An 18,996-nucleotide genomic window follows, 5' to 3' on the forward strand; every position below is an offset into this window, starting at 1 on the left:
AGTGTTGCTGAATATTGGTAGACGGCCTGCTGAACACAAATGAAGCAGGCAGGGGCCTCTACTGCCTCCTTAAATCACTTTGAATATCGGGCCCTATATTTTTACAAAAATTAAAAATCATTTCACTCAAACCTGTGTTAATCTCAGATTACTAAAGTGAATCATTTGGATGGATACAATAGGATGAAGGTAATAAAAATGTTAACAGTCCCACTTATTTTGTATTACATCACTCATGTATTATTTTTTTATTTATTTGATCTGACTGTTTTCACTTACTGCGTTGGGCTTCTTGCTCATTGGAACCAGAGATAAGATGTAACTACCCAGTGATTTTTCTGCCATTTTCTAGCTTGAATGTCTTGGAGATATCCTTTTATTTATTTATTTATTTTTGTATCAGGTGAGAGGATGACTGAGTTATTCAAGCCACTTATGTGCTGGGAAGCTGGATATTGTTGTTAGACCCCTTGATTTTTGTGCCTCAGTGAAATGGCCTTTCTATAACATTACATGTTTAGTCAACCCTACTAGTACACTAACTTTAACAGCAGCTCTAAGACAAGTGTTACTTTCAACTTTTCGTAGGTGTGTAGAAAATAGTGGGTGGAAGAGAGCATGCAGCACTGTTTCTGCATTCATACAAAAGACACTAAAACCTAATTAGCATATGACATTCCTTCATGTAAAGTCAGGTCTACATTAAAATTCTGTTATGTTAAATGGTAAAATGTGCATGCTAGCCATTATTACTTAGTCCCCTAAAAGTAGAATTAACAAAGAGGGGCATAATCAAAAGGGTTGCCCAGGTTTTTCTGAGGACATCCTCGCAGGATGTCCCTGTGAAGGGGCGGGGAAACCCGTATTATCGAAACAAGATGGACATCCATCATCATTTCGATAATACGGTTGGGGACATCCTTAGACTTGGTTGTTTCTGATTTTCGGCGATAATGGAAACTAAGGACGCCCATCTCAGAAACTAACAAATCCAAGCCTTTTGGTCGTGGGAAGAGCCGGCATTCTTAGTGCACTGGTCCCTCTCACATGCCAGGACACCAACCGGGTGTAGGGGTACTGCAGTGGACTTCATAAATTGCTCCCAGGTGCATAGCTCCCTTACCGTGTGTGCTGAGCCCCCCCAAAACCAGGGCTTTTTTTGAGGGGGTACTTGGGGGTATTGAGTACCAGCACCTTTTCTGTTGTCTGCTAAAATTGACCCATGGACCCCAAGTTTTAATGAAAGAGCTGAGGCTCTACACACCAATTCTGCCTTGTCATACATTCTGTGACTAGTTGCAGGGGGCTTGGCTATTGTGGGATGGGTTCCTCAGTGATTACTCCACCCCTAAAGAGTGGCCTAGCATTTGAGTACCGGCACCTTTTTTTACTAGGAAATACACACTGCCCAAAACCCACTACCCACAACTGTACACAACTACCATAGCCCTAGATGGGTGTCCTCGGTTTCCATTATTGCCGAAAACCGGGGATGACCATCTCTAAGGACGACCTAAGGACGACCATCTCTAAGGTCATAGTAACATAGTAGATGACGGCAGAAAAAGACCTGCACGGTCCATCCAGTCTGCCCAACAAGATAAACTCATTATGTGCTAGTTAGGTCGACCTAAATGTTGAGATTTGGGTGTCCCCGACTGTATTATCGAAACGAAAGATGGATGCCCATCTTGTTTCGCTAATACAGGTTTCCACGCCCCTTCACGGAGCTGTCCTCCGAGGACGGCCCCAGGAAAACTTGGGTGCCCTGTTTGATTATGCCCTTCCACGTGATCCAGCATTAACTTAGCTGTTATCTAGTTGGCATGCATTAACTAGAATGCACTGACAGGATAATGTTTCCATGCCCACACCACACCTTCTCCCAGAAAGATTGCCTAATGCACATGCTATTAGGTATATTATTGCAGAACACCTTAATGCCATCATGTGGTATCCCTACTAGCATGTATTAAGGGCTTAATGCCCATTAGTAAACATGCTCCTAAGTTTGTACCTGAGGCAACGGAAGGTGAAATGATTTGCCCAAGATCACAAGGAGCTGCAGCAGGATTTGAACCAGGCTTTCCTGATGCTGTAATCATTGGACCACTGCAAACATCCTAATTAGAACCAATTAACAAGTTACTCCTCTTGCGTGATGGTCTATTTTGATTTGTGCTTTGGCTTGTAATGATTTCCAATGTGTTTATGAGATTGTGAACACCAAGCTGGGAGCTGCAGCTGGGTTATATAATTCAACCCATCTGTGTTCATCTAGCACATGCAGTCTGCAAATAAAATCAACCTAATTTGTAAAGCTTTTAATGCCCCCCCCCCCCCTCCAATCCAGTGCAACATTCAGGTTGGAAAACGTGTCAACTGATGAGGAAGGAAAGGGGAAAATGCAGCACATTGTGGAATATGCAGAAGCTTTCCAAATCTGTCATGCTTTTTTGCCCAAACAACCTATCAACTTTCATGCATATTTCAGACACTGGAACAATCAAGGTGTTTAACTTTTAAACAAGCACTTCCATTGGCACATTTAGATGGTAATTCTATGAAGTAGCCCTAACATTTATGTACCATATACATGTGTACTTGCTGGATATGCACCTAAGCACTACTCTATAACCATGCACCTATCTCTGAAGTTGGGCATGGGTGGGGTGTAAAGTTTCATGCTTGATTTGTAGAATGCTATATTACAGTTGAATCTCTGGAACATAGGTACACATAAAGGGGAAAAACCGAACGGCGCCGGTGAAATAGATTGCCGGCGATCTATTTTGGCACCGCCGCAAACAGCTGGCCAGAACTGTATTATCGAAAAAGATGGCCGGCCATCTTTTCTTTTGATAATACGGTTTGGACCGGCCAAATGCCAGAGTTTACCGGGTTTGAGATGGCCGCTTTTGTTTTTCAGCGATAATGGAAACTAAAAGTGGCCATCTCAACCCCGGCTAAATCCAAGGCATTTGGTAGTGGGAGGAGCCAGCATTTGTAGTGCACTGGTCCCCCTGACATGCCAGGACACCAACCGGGCACCCTAGGGGGCACTTCTAAAAATTAAAAAAATATATACAAATAGCTCCCAGGTGCATAGCTCCCTTACCTTGGGTGCTGAGCCCCCAAAATCCCCCCAAAACCCACTCCCCACAACTGTATACCATTACCATAGCCCTTATGGGTGAAGGGGGGCACCTACATATGGGTAGAGTGGGTTTTGGGGGGTTTGGAGGGCTCAACACTTACCACCACAAGTGTAACAGGTAGGGGGGGATGGGCCCGGGTCCGCCTGCCTCAAGTCCACTGCAACCAACAAAAACTGTTCCAGGGACCTGCATACTGCTGTCAGGGAGCTGGGTATGACATTTGAGGCTGGCATACAGGCTGGCAAAAAAGGTTTTTATTTTTATTTTTTTAGTGTGGGAGGGGGTTGGTGACCACTGGGGGAGTATGGGGAGGTCATCCCCCATTCCCTCCGGTGGTCATCTGGTGAGTTGGGACACCTTTTTGAGGCTTGGTCGTGAAAATAAAAGGACCAAGTAAACCGGCGAAATACTCATTAACGCCACTTTTGTTTTTTCCATTATGCGCTGAAGCCAGCCATCTGTTAGCCACACCCATGCCTTTCTATGTCCCGCCTTCACTATGCCGCCGACATGCCTCCTTGAACTTTCGCCGACTCAGCGACAGGAAAGCGGCGATGGTGTCAAAAAAGGGGGTTTCGATTATACTGATTTGGCCGCTTTTGAGAGATCGCCGGCCATCTCCCGATTTGTGTCGGAAGATCGCCGGTGATCCCTTTTGAAAATAAGCCTGATACTTACCCAACTCGTGCCTAAGCACATACACACACACATCTACCCAATTATACAAGTATTCTGTAAGGGAAAGTAGGTACCTATTTTCTTTTATAGAACATGCACCAATCAGGCCTTCTCTGGGAATCTATATATAGGTGCACAGATTAGATTAGATTTATTTGTTTTCCGCTCTTATCCAAGAGGGTTACAATAAAAACATCTATAAAATATACAATAAACAAAAAGCAGAAGAATCAAGACATTTCACAAATACATCACTTAGTCAAAACAATGAAAAGCCTTAAACAAGGGAAAATCGCTAAGGTGCTTCCAAAATGCTGACTCACAGGTCTCATGTTTGAGCTGCAATGGCAGACTGTACCATTCAATAGGCCTACGGATGGAAAATGTACCCATTGCATACAATTCAAACTTATCTTATTGACTTACAAGTGCATTCACTCAGCAGCTCCTCAGTACCTCTCCACTCTAAATCTCTCTTATCTGTACTCTTCTCCTCCACTGCCAACTCCAGACTCCGTTCCTTTTATCTTGCTGTACCATATGCCTGGAATAGACTTCTTGATTCAGCATGTCAAGTTCCGTCTCTGGCCATATTCAAATCTAGGCTAAAGGCCTGCCTTTTTGAGGCTGCTTTTAACTCCTAACTCCTATTCACCTGTTCAGTACCCATGTCGTTTTAATTATTCCCACCATAAGTAACTCCCTAATCTCTTATTTGTCTTGTTTGTCTGTCTTGATTAGATTGTAAGTTCTGTCGAGCAGGGTCTGTTTCATACATGTTTAGTGTACAGCACTGCATAGGTCTAGTAGTGCTATTGAAATGATAAGTAGTAGTAGTATAGAATTACCTCCTACTGTTTCTAAAAAAGAACTGAATGACATAAGGGAGTATAATAGAGCTACCAAACCTTCATCTCTAAGACAGTGGTTCAAATCTTTACAAGGTTGGTAAGGACCTAAAACTAAGGCTTGTGTAAAATGAGATGGGGGTCTCAGTGTCATTCCAGAGGCCCTACAGAAGCATTTACATTGTGTTAGTGAAAACATATGAATTCTGCTCCACTCTTTGCCACAGATGTTTTGACAGGGAGAGAGTAATACTTTTGAAAATTGGTTGATAATTTGCCATTCGTTCATGTAATAGGAGGTACTATGCTCACAAAGGATAGTTTGCAAAGTTTTAAGTAGGGTAAGAGCAAAGACTGCTGATGAGAAAAAAAAAGTACCGTACTGTGCCAGTAAGGTATGTTGGATATTAGAACCTTAATTTGAGATTTTTTCCTCTGCAAAGGACCTTTTTGTTAAATGTATCATAACAGTGCTTGGTTATCTGGGAACTATGTCCCCACCTTTACAGAAGATTTGCTATCCTACACAGATGACTGGATTGGAGAAGCATGCTCTGCTATTAGATGTTTCTGCTATCTTAGAATCTTCACAGGAAGAAGTTAAATTAACTTTGCTAGTATCCTGTGTGTTTTTTCAAGACACAGAGGCATATTGAGACTTCATTACCGTACTAAGGATACTAAATTCCTAGGGGAAAAAATGCAAGTTTTTTCTGATGTTTCCAAATGGACCCAACTTAGAATTTAAAAATTCCTTGATCTAAAACAGGCAGCAGTTTCTATTGGAGTTACTTATTAGTTCAGATTTTCCTGTAAATGCTGTTATATTTTTTATGATGTATCTCAGCTAAGTTTTTTTGGAAGGCAAGAGTGCTCAGTTTGGTTAAAATTGTCCTAGATCCTCAGTTATTTTAAGATACATGTTTTTCCTATGACTCTTTTATTACTATCTTCCCATGGTCTTTCTACATAATTTTGTCCCTTACTTGTGGACTATTCCCCCGGATTCTATATAGTGTGCCTAGAAATCAGTGCTTAAATCGGCACAGATTCTATAACAACGTGCGAAATTTAGCAAGCTTAACAAGCTAATGAGTGCTGATAACAGCACTCAGCAAACAATGAGTACTAATTGGCACTGATTAGAATTTAGGCGCACAAGCCACAAAACATATTCTGTAACGAGGTGCGACAGACTTCTAACACACGCAGGCAAAAAGGGGCATTTTATGAGTGTTTTGAAATTGACATACCTAGTTATAGAATATGGCCCAGTGCGCCTAAATCTACACACTGGGATTTATGCCACACTTTCGTTGGTGTAATTGGATGTGCATAGATTTAGGCGCTAAAATATCAACTAAGCATATTTTATAATCGGTACCTAAATCTAGGCACAAATTATAGAATATGCGTAGTCGGCACTGATTTCAGTGCCAGATTTTAGGCACCATTTATAAAATCTCCCCCATGTGGCTCATTTTCAAACCAGAAAAACAGCCAAAAAGTGGCAGATGGACATTTTTTTGTCCAATGTGTCCAAATTGCTATTTTCCAAAACACATTTTTAAGAGGTTTTTCTCTGCAGTGCATCCAAATTACAAGGGGGCATGTTGGGGTGGAATTTGGGAGTTCCCAAATCTGAGACTTTTTTGTACCATTATAGAACAAAACAAAAATGTCTGTGGCTACAAGTTAGACGTTCTGGTCTATACCTGTTTCAATCATGACTAAGTCACCAAAAGGTGCCCTAAATGACCAGATGACCACAGGGGGGATGAAAGTATGACCCCACCCTCTACTCTCTCAGTGGTCACTGATCCCTTCCCCCCAAAAAAATATTGTGAAAGAAACAGTACATACCAGACTCTCAGGCTCATTTTCAAAGCACTTAGCCTCCCAAAGTTCCATAGAAACCTATGGAACTTAGCCTCCCAAAGTGCTTTGAAAATATGCCTCTCTATGACTTTGTCAGATTTTATGGCCAGTCCTTTTAGAGCAGCAAGCAGATCCCTGGAGTAGCCTAGTGGTCGATGTAGTGCACTGTAGAGAAGAGGACCCAGGCTCATATACCACTCTGTTACACTTGTGGTGGAAAGTGTGAGCCCTCCAAAACCTACCAAAAACCTACTGTACCCAACTGCACACCACTACAATAGCTCTTATGTCTGCAGATATCACCTATATGTGGGTACGGTTAGGGCTTTAGTGGAATTTAGAGGGCTCCCCACACAATATAAGGGAATAATGATGAGATGTGTACCTGGGACCTTTTATGTGAAGTCCACTACAGTGCTCCCTAGGGTTCCCCACTGCTCTGCTGGGATGTCTGTGTGGCCAGTCTACTAAGAATGCTGTCCCTCCATATGTCCCAATGCCTTGTTTTTGTGTGTTTTTCCCTTGGACTTTTTCTTTCTTTTTTTAGAAATGGTCACAAAAGAAAAATGCACTGAGTATAAACTGTTCAGAATCGTCTAGGAAATGGCCACTTTCAAAACAAAAAGATGAAACATTTTCTGGTTCAAAAATTGCTATATTCACCAGCAAAATGTCCAAAACCAGATTTAGAAGTCTTATTGAAAATACCCTTTCACGTTATCCCTGGGATTCTATATATAGCGCCTTAATTTCTGTACAGAAATCGAAGTACTCTATAATAATGCGCATAACTTAATAGGCTAACTAGCTAATCAGCGCTGTTATCAGCACTAGTTGGCATTAAGATTTACGTACACAACTCGCTAAGCGTATTCTGTAATGTGGTGCACGTAAATTCTAAGTTGCATAGTTGAAAAGTGGGCGTGGTTAAGGGCGTGGAAGGAGTGAGTCATCAGCATTTCTAAAATCTATGCATGTCGTTATAGAATATACCCACTCCACATCTGATTTATCTGTCAAGATTTACACCAAGTTTTAATTTGTATAATTTACCACAATCAAATTTAGTTGTGTGGAACAGCATTCAGTGTATTCTATAATGTGTGCCTAAATTAAAGCGTACTTTATAGAATATACTTTGATTTCTGTGGGAATACTGAGGCACGAAATATTGAATCTAGTCCTATGTGCATGATTCCCTTTCCGTTTTGGATCATTTATTTTTCTTTTTCAGGACATTGCTGTATTTCCTTTCAAAGTTATATCTTTGATGTATATTTTAAATGCATAACAAAAAAAAAGTGCTGTAAAGTGCCACTAAGGTATGTTGAATATTCGAAAGAGAATTCTAAAACTGAGTATGTGCAGTTAAGTAATACTTATTTACCTAAGTGCTCTGTGCACTGTTCTATAAGTGCCAAAAGACTCGGGCTCTGTTTTTTACTTTCTGGAGTTATATAACTACTAGTAAAAAAGCCCCATTTCTGATGCAAATGAAACGGGGGCTAGCAATGTTTTCTTTTGTGTGCATGTGGGAGTGTGTGTGTCCCTGCCCTCTGGCCTCTCTCCCCTCCCCCCTCTGAGTCCTTCACTGTTACAGAGCCAGCGATTTGATTTCGTGCTCTGCTGTTTTCCTTCACTGACTGTGTTACAGAGAGGGCGGGGCAGACACTCATAGGGAAACCGGATATCTCGCCCCCTTCACACTTCCGGCTGGAGGCTTCATAGAACGTTGGTGTTGCTTTTTATATAGAAAGATGACTTTCAAGGAAAACTATAAACACATTATAAAGTTCCCCAAATTCCAGATACACAGATATACTTAAATCTTCATTGGTTCTGTGACCACCTCCTTCCTGTTATTGTATGAAACACTTCAATATATACTTGTATTTTGCTATTTTCAACTATTTATACTCATCTTTTTGTCTAAGCTTGGCGACTTTCGGCAAGATGAATGGTGGTTAATATTAAGGGTTTTCCTTGAAAAAACGATACAGTGAAACACGTGCCGTGTCGGAACAGAGTGCCCATTTGCCGACTGGACTAAAGCTCTCGAGTTAAAGATGAGTATAAATAGTTGAAAATAGTATTAGCCAAATACAAGTATAGATTGAACAGTTTCATACAATAATAGGAAGGAGGTGGTCACGGAACCAATGAAGATTTAAGTATATAAGACACTGTGTATAGTGAATTGAGCACAGCGCATTACCACTGAGGTTCATCAACCAGCTCTATGCCGGTGTTGATAACTATCTGGCATTTGGGGAACTTTATAAAGTTTATACTTTTCCTTGAAAGTCACTGTTCTTTAAGTGCAGCATAGCTCATAGCATGTAACTGCAAGGCAGTGTTCACAGAGACAGCACATGGGAAGACATGACTAGGGCTGCCACTTATGCCCACAGCTGTCAGAATACTGTAAGTTACATGTGTTGCCTGTCACAATCAGGCATGCCTATTTATGCCTGCTGGCATAAATGGACACGCCTACATTTGGGCATGCTAGTGCGGATTTACACTATTATTCTGTAAAGGAATCTGGGCACCCAGATGCTGTCACAGAGTAGCCTTTAGGTCTTTTCTTACATTAGAGCAGGGGTTTCCAACCTTGGCTCTCACCAGGTCAGGTTTTTAGGATTTCTACCATGAATATTCATGAGATCTATTTGCATACAAAGGAGGCCATGCATGCAAGTAGATCTTATGCATATTTATTGGGGAAATCCTGAAAACCTGACTAGATTACGGCCCTCCAGGGCCGAGTTTGGACACCCCTGAATTAGAGAAATATTTTGTATGTCATCAAAAGAATCACAGCTAACAGTTGAGACAGCTTGCCGAACTGCCATGGAGTGCTTGAGAAAACAGGGCTGCTGTTCAGTCTTGGAAGTCATCAAAATACTATGTACCATCTTTCCCACCAGACCACAGATGAGAGGGTACAGCTGTCTGACATCAGGCCCAGCAGGTGGTATCAATTTCGAGTGGCAGCCGTCAATGTGCATGGAACCAGAGGCTTTACAGCACCCAGTAAGCACTTCCGCTCTTCCAAAGGTAAGTATTCTTGACTTGTAGCTGCTGTTTTCCACTTATTCACAGCCTGATTTCCTTCATAATTTATAGACATAGAGGTAAATATTCAGCCGGTGGCAGTGAGCATTTTTTAGCTGCTGGCAGGTTTATGCCCTGATATTCAATGCCAGAAAATGCCCTGACACTGGTATTAAATATTTGGGTATATGCAAATGGCTGGCACTAATCCGGTTAAGGCCAGTATTCAGCCCTTAACCAGATAGGTGAAATTGGGCAAAGATAGGATTGAGTTTTAGGCAGTCTAATTTGTCCAGTTATCTTTTATGGTTAAGTGCTAAATAATGGCACTTAACCACATAAGTGCCAACTCTGCCTCCAGACTGTCCATAGCATAGCCGGTTTTGGCTTAGGTGGTTAGAGAGGATATCCAGTGGCACTATTCGGATGAGTGCTGCTGAATATCAGTAGATAGCCCCGCACAAGAAATGTAACCACCCAGGAGCCTCTCCTGCCAGGTTAAATTGCTTTGAATATCAACCTCATACATTTTTCACAGCAGGGCTTTCTAGATTTATCATTTTGCTGTAGGAAAGGGCCTTCAGTCTGTGAAGTTGACTCCTACAAGTTAGTCTGAAGATATACCTGTGCTGTGTTTTACGAGAGCCCTCAGGCTGATGTCATTTATTGTCAAGCTTTAAGATTTCCATCTCCATGATGAAGGAGTCTGAGTCTTAACACTAAGGGAATTGTTTACTAAAGCTTAGCTCAGTTATCTACAGCAGAGCCCATTTTATTCCTATGGGCCCTACAGCAGATAACTCAAGTTCAGTTTTAATAGACAACTCTTTAGATGTTACAAGACAAAGAATAAGGAAATGCTGGAATGCCCCTTCTCTGGGCTGGGTCAAACTCCAGGATTGCTAAGGTCCATGGTTAGCGTTCTTTACTGATTCACATTCTGAAGAGTCCATTCATTTCATAAGTATCCCATGGTGCTACTTGATATTTAAGAGTATGTGAAAATGGAACAACCCCCCCCCCCCCCCCCCCCTCTGCAAAGTCTTGATATTTTTCTTAGTGCAAAAATGTGTAAATATCAGTTGTAGGAAATTTCTTTTACATACAGTTTGGTGGCGATCATGTTGACAAAACAAGGGTGTAAACAAGAGTAAAACATACTTCCCCATCTCTTTTATTTTTTTTCTAGGTAAAGAGCAGCAGAACTGGCAAAATTATTTTATTTTAGTTGCCTGCAGTGAAATTATGCCATTGAAGTCCATAGTGAATTATTATGCTAATGGGCAGAACCTTCTGGAAGAGTGGCAACAATATTCACAACATAAAAAAGTTACTTTCATGCATCCTCAGGTCTTTTGTCTGATGACATTAGTTTTTGAACTGGCTTCATGCCAAAATCTTTACTATAGAAACTAAAGTTCCCCTCCTTAACCTAACAGGGTGTTTATTATCTATGTTAACCCAATTACTCATTTCCCTCTCCTTATTACTTCACCCTGTTATACACATGAAGCTGTTTCCTTCATACAGAGAAAACAGACAAGATTTGCAGTACTCAAGAGACCTTTCAGCTTTTATGTGGAATAATTCTTGGTTACCTTTTGAAAAAAATCACAAATGATCAAGTGTTACTGAATAAAACCCCAAGGGAACAACAAACATCAGTTTCCCAGAGCATGCCCAGAGGATATTGTGCAGTAATGGTACATTAGTTACACAAAACCATTATTCTCAATAAGGCAGCGTAGACTTCTGAGAGTTTTATTTCATGCTGAAATTCTGACATAAATGGTTAGGCAGATTTGCAGTTTAGCATGTGATAGAACTCTGCCTGACCTCATAGTCATTCAGTTGCTATGAAAGCAAATACAGAAAACATTGTATTTTGATTTTCAAGTGCTTGCTCCCATGTTGTGTTGAAACAGTTTGGTAGCTTATGAACATTTAGATATTTTTCAATCTTTTGTAAGAAATGGCTTGGAATAATTGGTAAATATCTGAAGATTTGTGGCCCTGGTTTTTATGCATTCATCAAAAAAGTAACTGTTTCTTCCTTTTTTTAGGTGACTGGGGTTTAGTTCTGAAGAGCAGTGTAGTTATTAGCTTCTTACTAAGGGCCCTGTTTACTAAGTCATGTTATAGGCATGTTAGTGTCTTTTAACACGCATTAACCATGTATGCGCCTACAATATCCCTATAGGTGACTACACAGTGCACATGCTAATTGTAGGTATGTTAAAAACGCTAGCACGCATTTGAGTGCCATTTACTGAATCTAGCCTTAAGCATATAAAGCCCCATGTGTGAATTTTCAGCATCACTCTACAGACCAAAAATTTACAGAGTGCTCTGGTACTATTTGGATAGCTGGTGATATTCAACCACTATCTGTAGAGCTGAAGACAGAAAAAAAAATCCTATCCAGACAGTTGCATATTAAGTTTATTAAACTTAAGTAAACTCTGTAATAAAGAACATGTTCTACCTAATGTGGAAACTTAAACGATTAAAGCCTTTCTTCCCCAAGAGAAATTTTTCGAAACCTAATACAATCAATGGTCCTAAGGCATGCAGATTATTGTAATGGAATGTATGCAGGATGCAAAGATCAACTCACAAAAAACTCCAGACCGCCCAAAACACAGCAGCCAGGCAGATATTCGGTAAAACACGATTTGAAAGTGCCAAATCCCTCAGAGAAAAGCTGCACTGGCTCCCAATCAAAGAAAGGATCACCTTCAAAATCTGCACCCTGGTCCACAAAATCATCTACGGCGTAGTCCCAGGATACATGATAGACCTATAAATGTACTCACTCTGCTGCTCCCCAGTATCTCTCCACACTCGTCCTTCCCTACACCCCTTCCCGTGCACTCAGCTCCATGGATAAATCCTTCTTATCTGTTCCCTTCTCCACTACTGCGAACTCCAGACTTTGCGCCTTCTGTCTCGCTGCACCCTACGCCTGGAATAAACTTCCTGAGCCCCTACGTCTTGCCCCATCCTTGGCCACCTTTAAATCTAGACTGAAAGCCCACCTCTTTAACATTGCTTTTGACTCGTAACCAATTGTAACCACTCACCTCCACCTACCCTCCTCTTCTCCTTCCTGTACACATTAATTGATTTGATTTCCTTACTTTATTTTTGTCTATTAGATTGTAATCTCTTTGAGCAGGGACTGTCTTTCTTCTATGTTTGTGCAGCGCTGCATACGCCTTGTAGCGATATAAAAATGCTAAATAGTAGTAGTAAATAGTAGACCTCATAGATTTACCAAGCAGAAACAGAATCCGATCATCACGATCATACCTAAACCTACACTACCCTAATTGCAAAGGACTTAAATACAAAACAACTTGCGCATCCTACTTCTCCTACATAAGTGCACAACTATGGAATGCACAACCAAAAGCTGTAAAAACAATCCATCACCAATTAAACTTCAGGAAATCTCTAAAAACCAACCTCTTCAAAAAGGCTTACCCCACCGACCCACCGTAAATCCTCAAACCCAGCAACACAGCATAACCAATGATCTTACTGGACAATATATAACCTACATTCCCTTCGTCCCTCATGTTGCCTGATACACACCTACCTCATCAGACCACATTACAACCTGTATTTGTTATCAACCGAACTGGCGAATGCCATTACAGTACTAAGTAAGCCACATTGAGCCTGCAAATAGATGGGAAAATGTGGGGTACAAATGTAACAAATAAAATAAAATAAACACTGCAGCGCATCACTGGCAGAGGCCGTAGTGAAAGGGGCTTCTCTCTGGCCAGCAGAGCCTTTCGTCTGTGCATCCTGTCCATTGGAATTTGCATCATTGAGATGGGACATGCAGAGGAAAGGCGCCGCTGGCCAGAGAGAAGCTGCTTTTACCATGGCCTCTGCCAGTGACGCACACAGCATTTGGAGGGCTAGCAGGGGTGGGGAGTGGGATGGGGGCTAGACAGATGCCAGACCTCTGTGCAGAGGGGATGGGGAGGGAGGGAAGGTGCAACTTCAGGCATCCCCCACCATTGGGTGTCACTGGGCATTTTGCTGGGTTCGCTCAATGGTAGCTATGTCCCTGACCTATTGTTTAATAAAAAAATATATTTGATAAAAATGATATAAAGCCTTATTCAAAAAGGATTCCCTATAGGAAATCTTTTCTTTGACTGATAGCTATTAGATATTGATTATAAATATCCCAAACCATCGAGCAATGATTTCTTTAAGCACAGAGCCAATATGATATGTGAAAATACTACTTTCCATTTTCTTTTACATTTTAAGCAGCAAACTCTTTTTATTTATGTATTTATTTAAGATTTCTATGCTGCCCCCTTCCTCATTCTTTTAACCGCTGTTCCTTGCTTGTATTTTGAACAGAACCCTTAAAATTCAATGACAAAATCTTGGAAAGAGTACAAAAAGATTTTGAGTTATAACGACAGAGGAAACAGCAGAAAATGTAACCAACATTATTCCATGTTTAGAGGAAGGTTGTGTGACATCCCAGAACCTGATATCTAACTGACCCAGGAAGTGAGCTTGATTGATCAAAGTCTGCTCCTGTTATCTGTCCATGGGAAAGGCCTTTGATCAATCAGGACCAAAGTGCGCAAAGTAATTTGTGATATCTTAGCTGACTTGAACTAATCAAATGCAGTGTGTGATATTGTTTATAATATGCCTAGCAACGTGATAGTTTGGAAAGCTGTAGGCAAATTTTCCATGGATCACTTAAAGAACTTACAAAAAAAGTGGCTTGGAAGTAACACATTGAGGAGTTCCATTGCAAATAATATTACTTAGGGCTCCTTTTACTAAGCGGCAGTAAGCCCAATGCAGGCATGCCACTCGCTATACAGGAAGTACAACCGGGCTACCGCAGCAGCCCGGTGGTACTTCCCATCCCTAGTGCACCGTCATTTCCGGCACTGCAAAAATGTATTTATTTTGAAGCGCCGGAGTGTACCCAGTGGTAATCATCATCTATTATAAAAAGTAGACCGATACACATATATAAAAACAAAGAAATAATTTATTCAAACCAAGATAAAAGCAGTACCCAACGTGGCCACGTTTCGCCCTAAGGCTGCGTCAGGGGTAAAATTACAAATAAAAACATAAAAATAGTGATAACATCATCTCAAGTTATGTACACACACACACACACACACACACACACACACACATATATATATATATATATATATATATATATATATATATATATCTTCTCAAATATATAAAAAGTCATAACAGCATTATGATGTCATGATGTTATCAGTTTGGCAGTGATTAAAAGTTTGTTTATTAAGATAGATTATTCTTTTTGTCACTATTTATGCAATAGGTATGTGTTGAGAATTGAATGATGTGAAGGTATTAGTTTTTGTCGTTTTTTAGTAAGTAATGACCTTTGACCCAGATATGAGGTTTTAAAATAGCAAGCCACAGCACAGATGGTAATGCTGTTGCACAAGCACAGTAAGTAGCTAGCTTGAATCTATGTGATGTTTGTGAGACGGTAGCATGGAGTAAAGTAGATGTACAAGTATATCTAGTAAGAATGAGTTTGTTTGGTGATTGAGGGAGAAATAGAGTGTTTTCTCTTTTTAAAAGAAAATGGGATGCCACAGCACAGATGGTATTGCTGTTGCATTTTGATCCAGAGCAGTGTCTGCTGACAAGTAGTCAGCTTTAATCTATGTGACGTTATGGGAGATGGCAGCATGGAGTAAAGCAGATGTATAAGTATATTTACTATAGAATGAGTTATGGTCTTTTGAAAGTTAGTTTCATTTATGCAGCCATGTCTTTTGATGATGTTATAGACAAGGCTGATAAAGTTTTAGGATTCAAGGTAGTCTATTTGTAGAAGTAATTGAATGTTTTACACCATGAAATATAGTCAATTGTTGATATGATGAGAATTTTAATTGAGCTGACTGGTGATATGTAGAGTTTGTGATACATGGGCTGATCAAGATGGGATTAATGTATATCTTTTTAATTTTGTTTTAGGCTTTTTTTTGAAGGGGTATGTTGATCACCCCTGATTTTTAGGTATGTATTGATACATTATTGGATTTGATTAAATCCATTCAACGTTTTATACACTTTTATAGGCTTGTCTCATCCCCTCCTCCATTTTACTTTTGAATGTGTCCCGCCCTTGCAGAAACAGGAAATGAGGGCGGGACCAGCCAATCAGGGCACACAGCTCATAGCGAACAGAACGGAAGGCAGCAGAATCTTCGAAGTACGTTGCCTTTCAGTTCTGCAGCTGGTACTCCAGTAAGAGGAGGGGAGGGTAGTAGAGGGGGGTTGCCGATTTTGGAGGGGGGGCCGACGTGCATGTACTGGGGATGGGCGGAGCCTATATCGGGGAGCGGAGGGGCGTTGGGCGGGTGGAGGCATGGGAGTGGTTTGGCGTTTTTGGAGGGGGGGTGATGTGCATGGGCATCTGTCAGGGGGGTGGATTTTGGGGGGGGGTGACGTGTGCTTGGTTTACAGTGTATGGGAATGACGGCTGTGTTGGGGAGTGAAAAGAGAGATCAAGCAATGGGCTTCCTAGCTTAGTGTAGTTGTGGTCATTATGACCCGCCCCTAACGACATAACGTTTTGACGTGAGGGCGGGGCAGAGTTAGATGGTTTGTAAAAGTGGTTACAGAGCTTCAAACTTACGAACCCTGAAGCCACAAAGTTTAGAACGTTGAGGTTGCTTTTTTTATGCAGATGGGGCGTGGCTGAGGGCGGGTCTATGGGTGAGTGGTCCACATAGTGTAGCCTACACAGAGTACAGGAGTTCAGTACTTCACTGCCACGGAGTGAGCTTCAGAACGTTTGAGGGGGAATTTTATATATATATATATATATATATATATATATATATATATAACTTGAGATGATGTTATCACTATTTTTATGTTTTTATTTGTGGTTTTACCCCTGACGCAGCCTGAGGGTGAAACGTGGCCACATCGAGTACTGCTTTTATCTTGGTTTGAATAAATTATTTCTTTGTTTTTATGTATGTGTATCAGTCTACTTTTTATAATAGACTTTTATGTAGCAAGTAGACTGTTGCCTTTTTTGTTTTTCTTTTTACCCAGTGGTAATCAGGCAGTGCCGCGCGCTGCCCAGTTACCACCGGGTTAACATGGGAGCCTTTACCGCCACCTCAATGGGTGGTGCTAAGGGCTCCTCCCTGAAATGTCTGCGCGGCAAGTGCTTTACTTGCCGCCCGGCCATTTTCTGTAGGAAAGCAAGACTTCCCTTTTACCAGCGATTCCCGTGTGGCTATGCCAACGAAGGCCATTCAAAGTGAATGGGCTTTGTCGGCATTGCCACACCAGGATCACTACCGCGGCATGGTAAAAGAAGTCCTCTATAACTTGGCACTTAAAGGAAAAGGAGAAAAACTCTGCAAAATCACCAAAAGGTCCAAAGAAGCAGCAGAGCTGGTCCAGAAAAGAAGAAAGTAACCAAGGGTTCACAAAACAAGGTTTGTTTTTATTGAAGAGTGACCTTACTTGGCCAAGTTTTGGTCAGATGCAGCAGTTGCACAGTGGATCACTCATTTTCAAAGGAGATTATACATGGACTTTTGTTCACTTGGGTTGACATTGAAGATTGTAATGACCCCTAATGGAAACTACCGTCTGATCCCAATACTTTCTTCTTACCCTGTTCCCACCAGTCTCTGAACCTCTCTTGTGCTGAAATTGTTAGAGAAGAGGGTATTAGAGAGTGAAAGAGGGACAACTGCACATCTGCTCTCTGTGGTTCTCCCCATCAGTTTCTGAGTCCTCACCCTGTCCCAAGCAGTTTGTCGCTTAGCAACAGCAAGAAAGAACTTTCCGACCTGCAGCCTATTTATTTAATGGATGGAGGTATTGCTCCCCTTCCCCTGAGTGCCCCCGTGAACTGAATTGCTTCAAACTACATAATAACCTCAGCAACGGCAGATACAGTCTGCATGCTGGGTTTGGTGGCCATATCTCTTCAGGGGCCGGAGGATTTCGGACATGAACAAATAAACAAACACAAGCATTTGCTTTATATATATATATATATATATATATATATATATATATATATAGGCATTTAGATTCTCCTATAGAATAGGCTTCTACCATCTGCTCTTGTGGTTCCTAATTGAAGGTACCCAATTATAGAATTTCCCACTATGGGGGAGATTCTATATGTCACCTTTAAAAATTGGTGCGGAAATCAGTTCCGACTAAAGTGTGTTCTGGGCCATATTCTATAACTACACACGTAAATTTTAGAATGCCCATAAATGCCTATTTCCCCACCTATAATCACATTCCTCTTTGCCTGCATGTGTAGAAGTTTGGCGCACTTCATTACAGAATACATATAGCGAGTTGTGCGCATAAATTCTAATTAGTGCCAGTTAGTGGTCATTATTTCTTGTTAAGTGCTGTTATCAGCTCAGCACTCAGCTTCTTAAACTTTTTAAGTTATGTGCGTTGTTGTAGAATCCACTTGGATTTTGGCATGGATCTCTAGGCATGCTGTATAAAATCTGGGGGTATATGTATAGCTAGGCAGAATTACATCACTCACTCTACCTCAGCACTGTCTGTATAGTGCCGGAATGTGCAACTTTTATTCGGAAACTCCTTTAGCAAACGCTTTGTGCCATATGCCTTATTTTGTTGCAATAATTGAATCGCAACTTTATCTTCTTTGCTAAATACCCTTTTGCTAAAACAAATCTTAATGGTCACTTCCTGAATGATGTTATTTAGAAAATAAGGATCATTCAGTTTTTGCAGCATCTTACAGTAACACCTGTGAATAATGGTAATAATTTTTCAATAATAGTACATTTATTTTGGGGTTATTTGGAAAACATGTTGGGGGTGCCAACACACACACACACACACACACACACACACACACACACATTCACCCACCCATATATTTATATCTTGAAAATGATTTCAGAGTTAGAGGCTAGTTCAGAATTAAAACAGTGACTGGTAGGATGCGATTGAAGTAACAAGTTCATTTTCGGTGCAGCTTACCAACTGGGTCAAATGAAGGCAATCATTTGTGAAAGTCAAGTTGGATTGTCAGAGTGTAATTGCTCATACTCTTTGGGTTTCAAATGAAGCAGTGGAATGCAAGTGAACTACTATCATTACTTTGCTGACATTTCCCTCAACTTAACAGTAAGTTATTCTTAGTTTCACATCTGCAAATCTTTAAATAGGAAATGGTGGTGTTATCAATTCTGATAATGTCAGATTACATCCTCCAGCAGTTAACATTTCTTCATGCGACCATTCATCATGTGGATTATCTGATGAACTTGCTGTTCCTGGAAAGTTCATTT

General features: G+C 40.9%; 1 protein-coding gene across 1 annotated transcript in view; it reads left to right on the forward strand.

The window, feature by feature from the left end:
* The window catches only part of ANOS1 (anosmin 1), a 310,410-nt gene that overhangs the window by 215,993 nt on the left and 75,421 nt on the right, over positions 1-18,996 (forward strand). Inside the window, exon 6 of the mRNA XM_030201628.1 lies at positions 9,493-9,622. Coding sequence (XP_030057488.1) covers positions 9,493-9,622 — 130 coding nt within the window. The remainder of the gene's footprint in view (positions 1-9,492; positions 9,623-18,996) is intronic.

The sequence above is a fragment of the Microcaecilia unicolor genome, chromosome 4 (genome assembly GCF_901765095.1).
Source record: "Microcaecilia unicolor chromosome 4, aMicUni1.1, whole genome shotgun sequence".
NCBI classification, from domain to species: domain Eukaryota; kingdom Metazoa; phylum Chordata; class Amphibia; order Gymnophiona; family Siphonopidae; genus Microcaecilia; species Microcaecilia unicolor.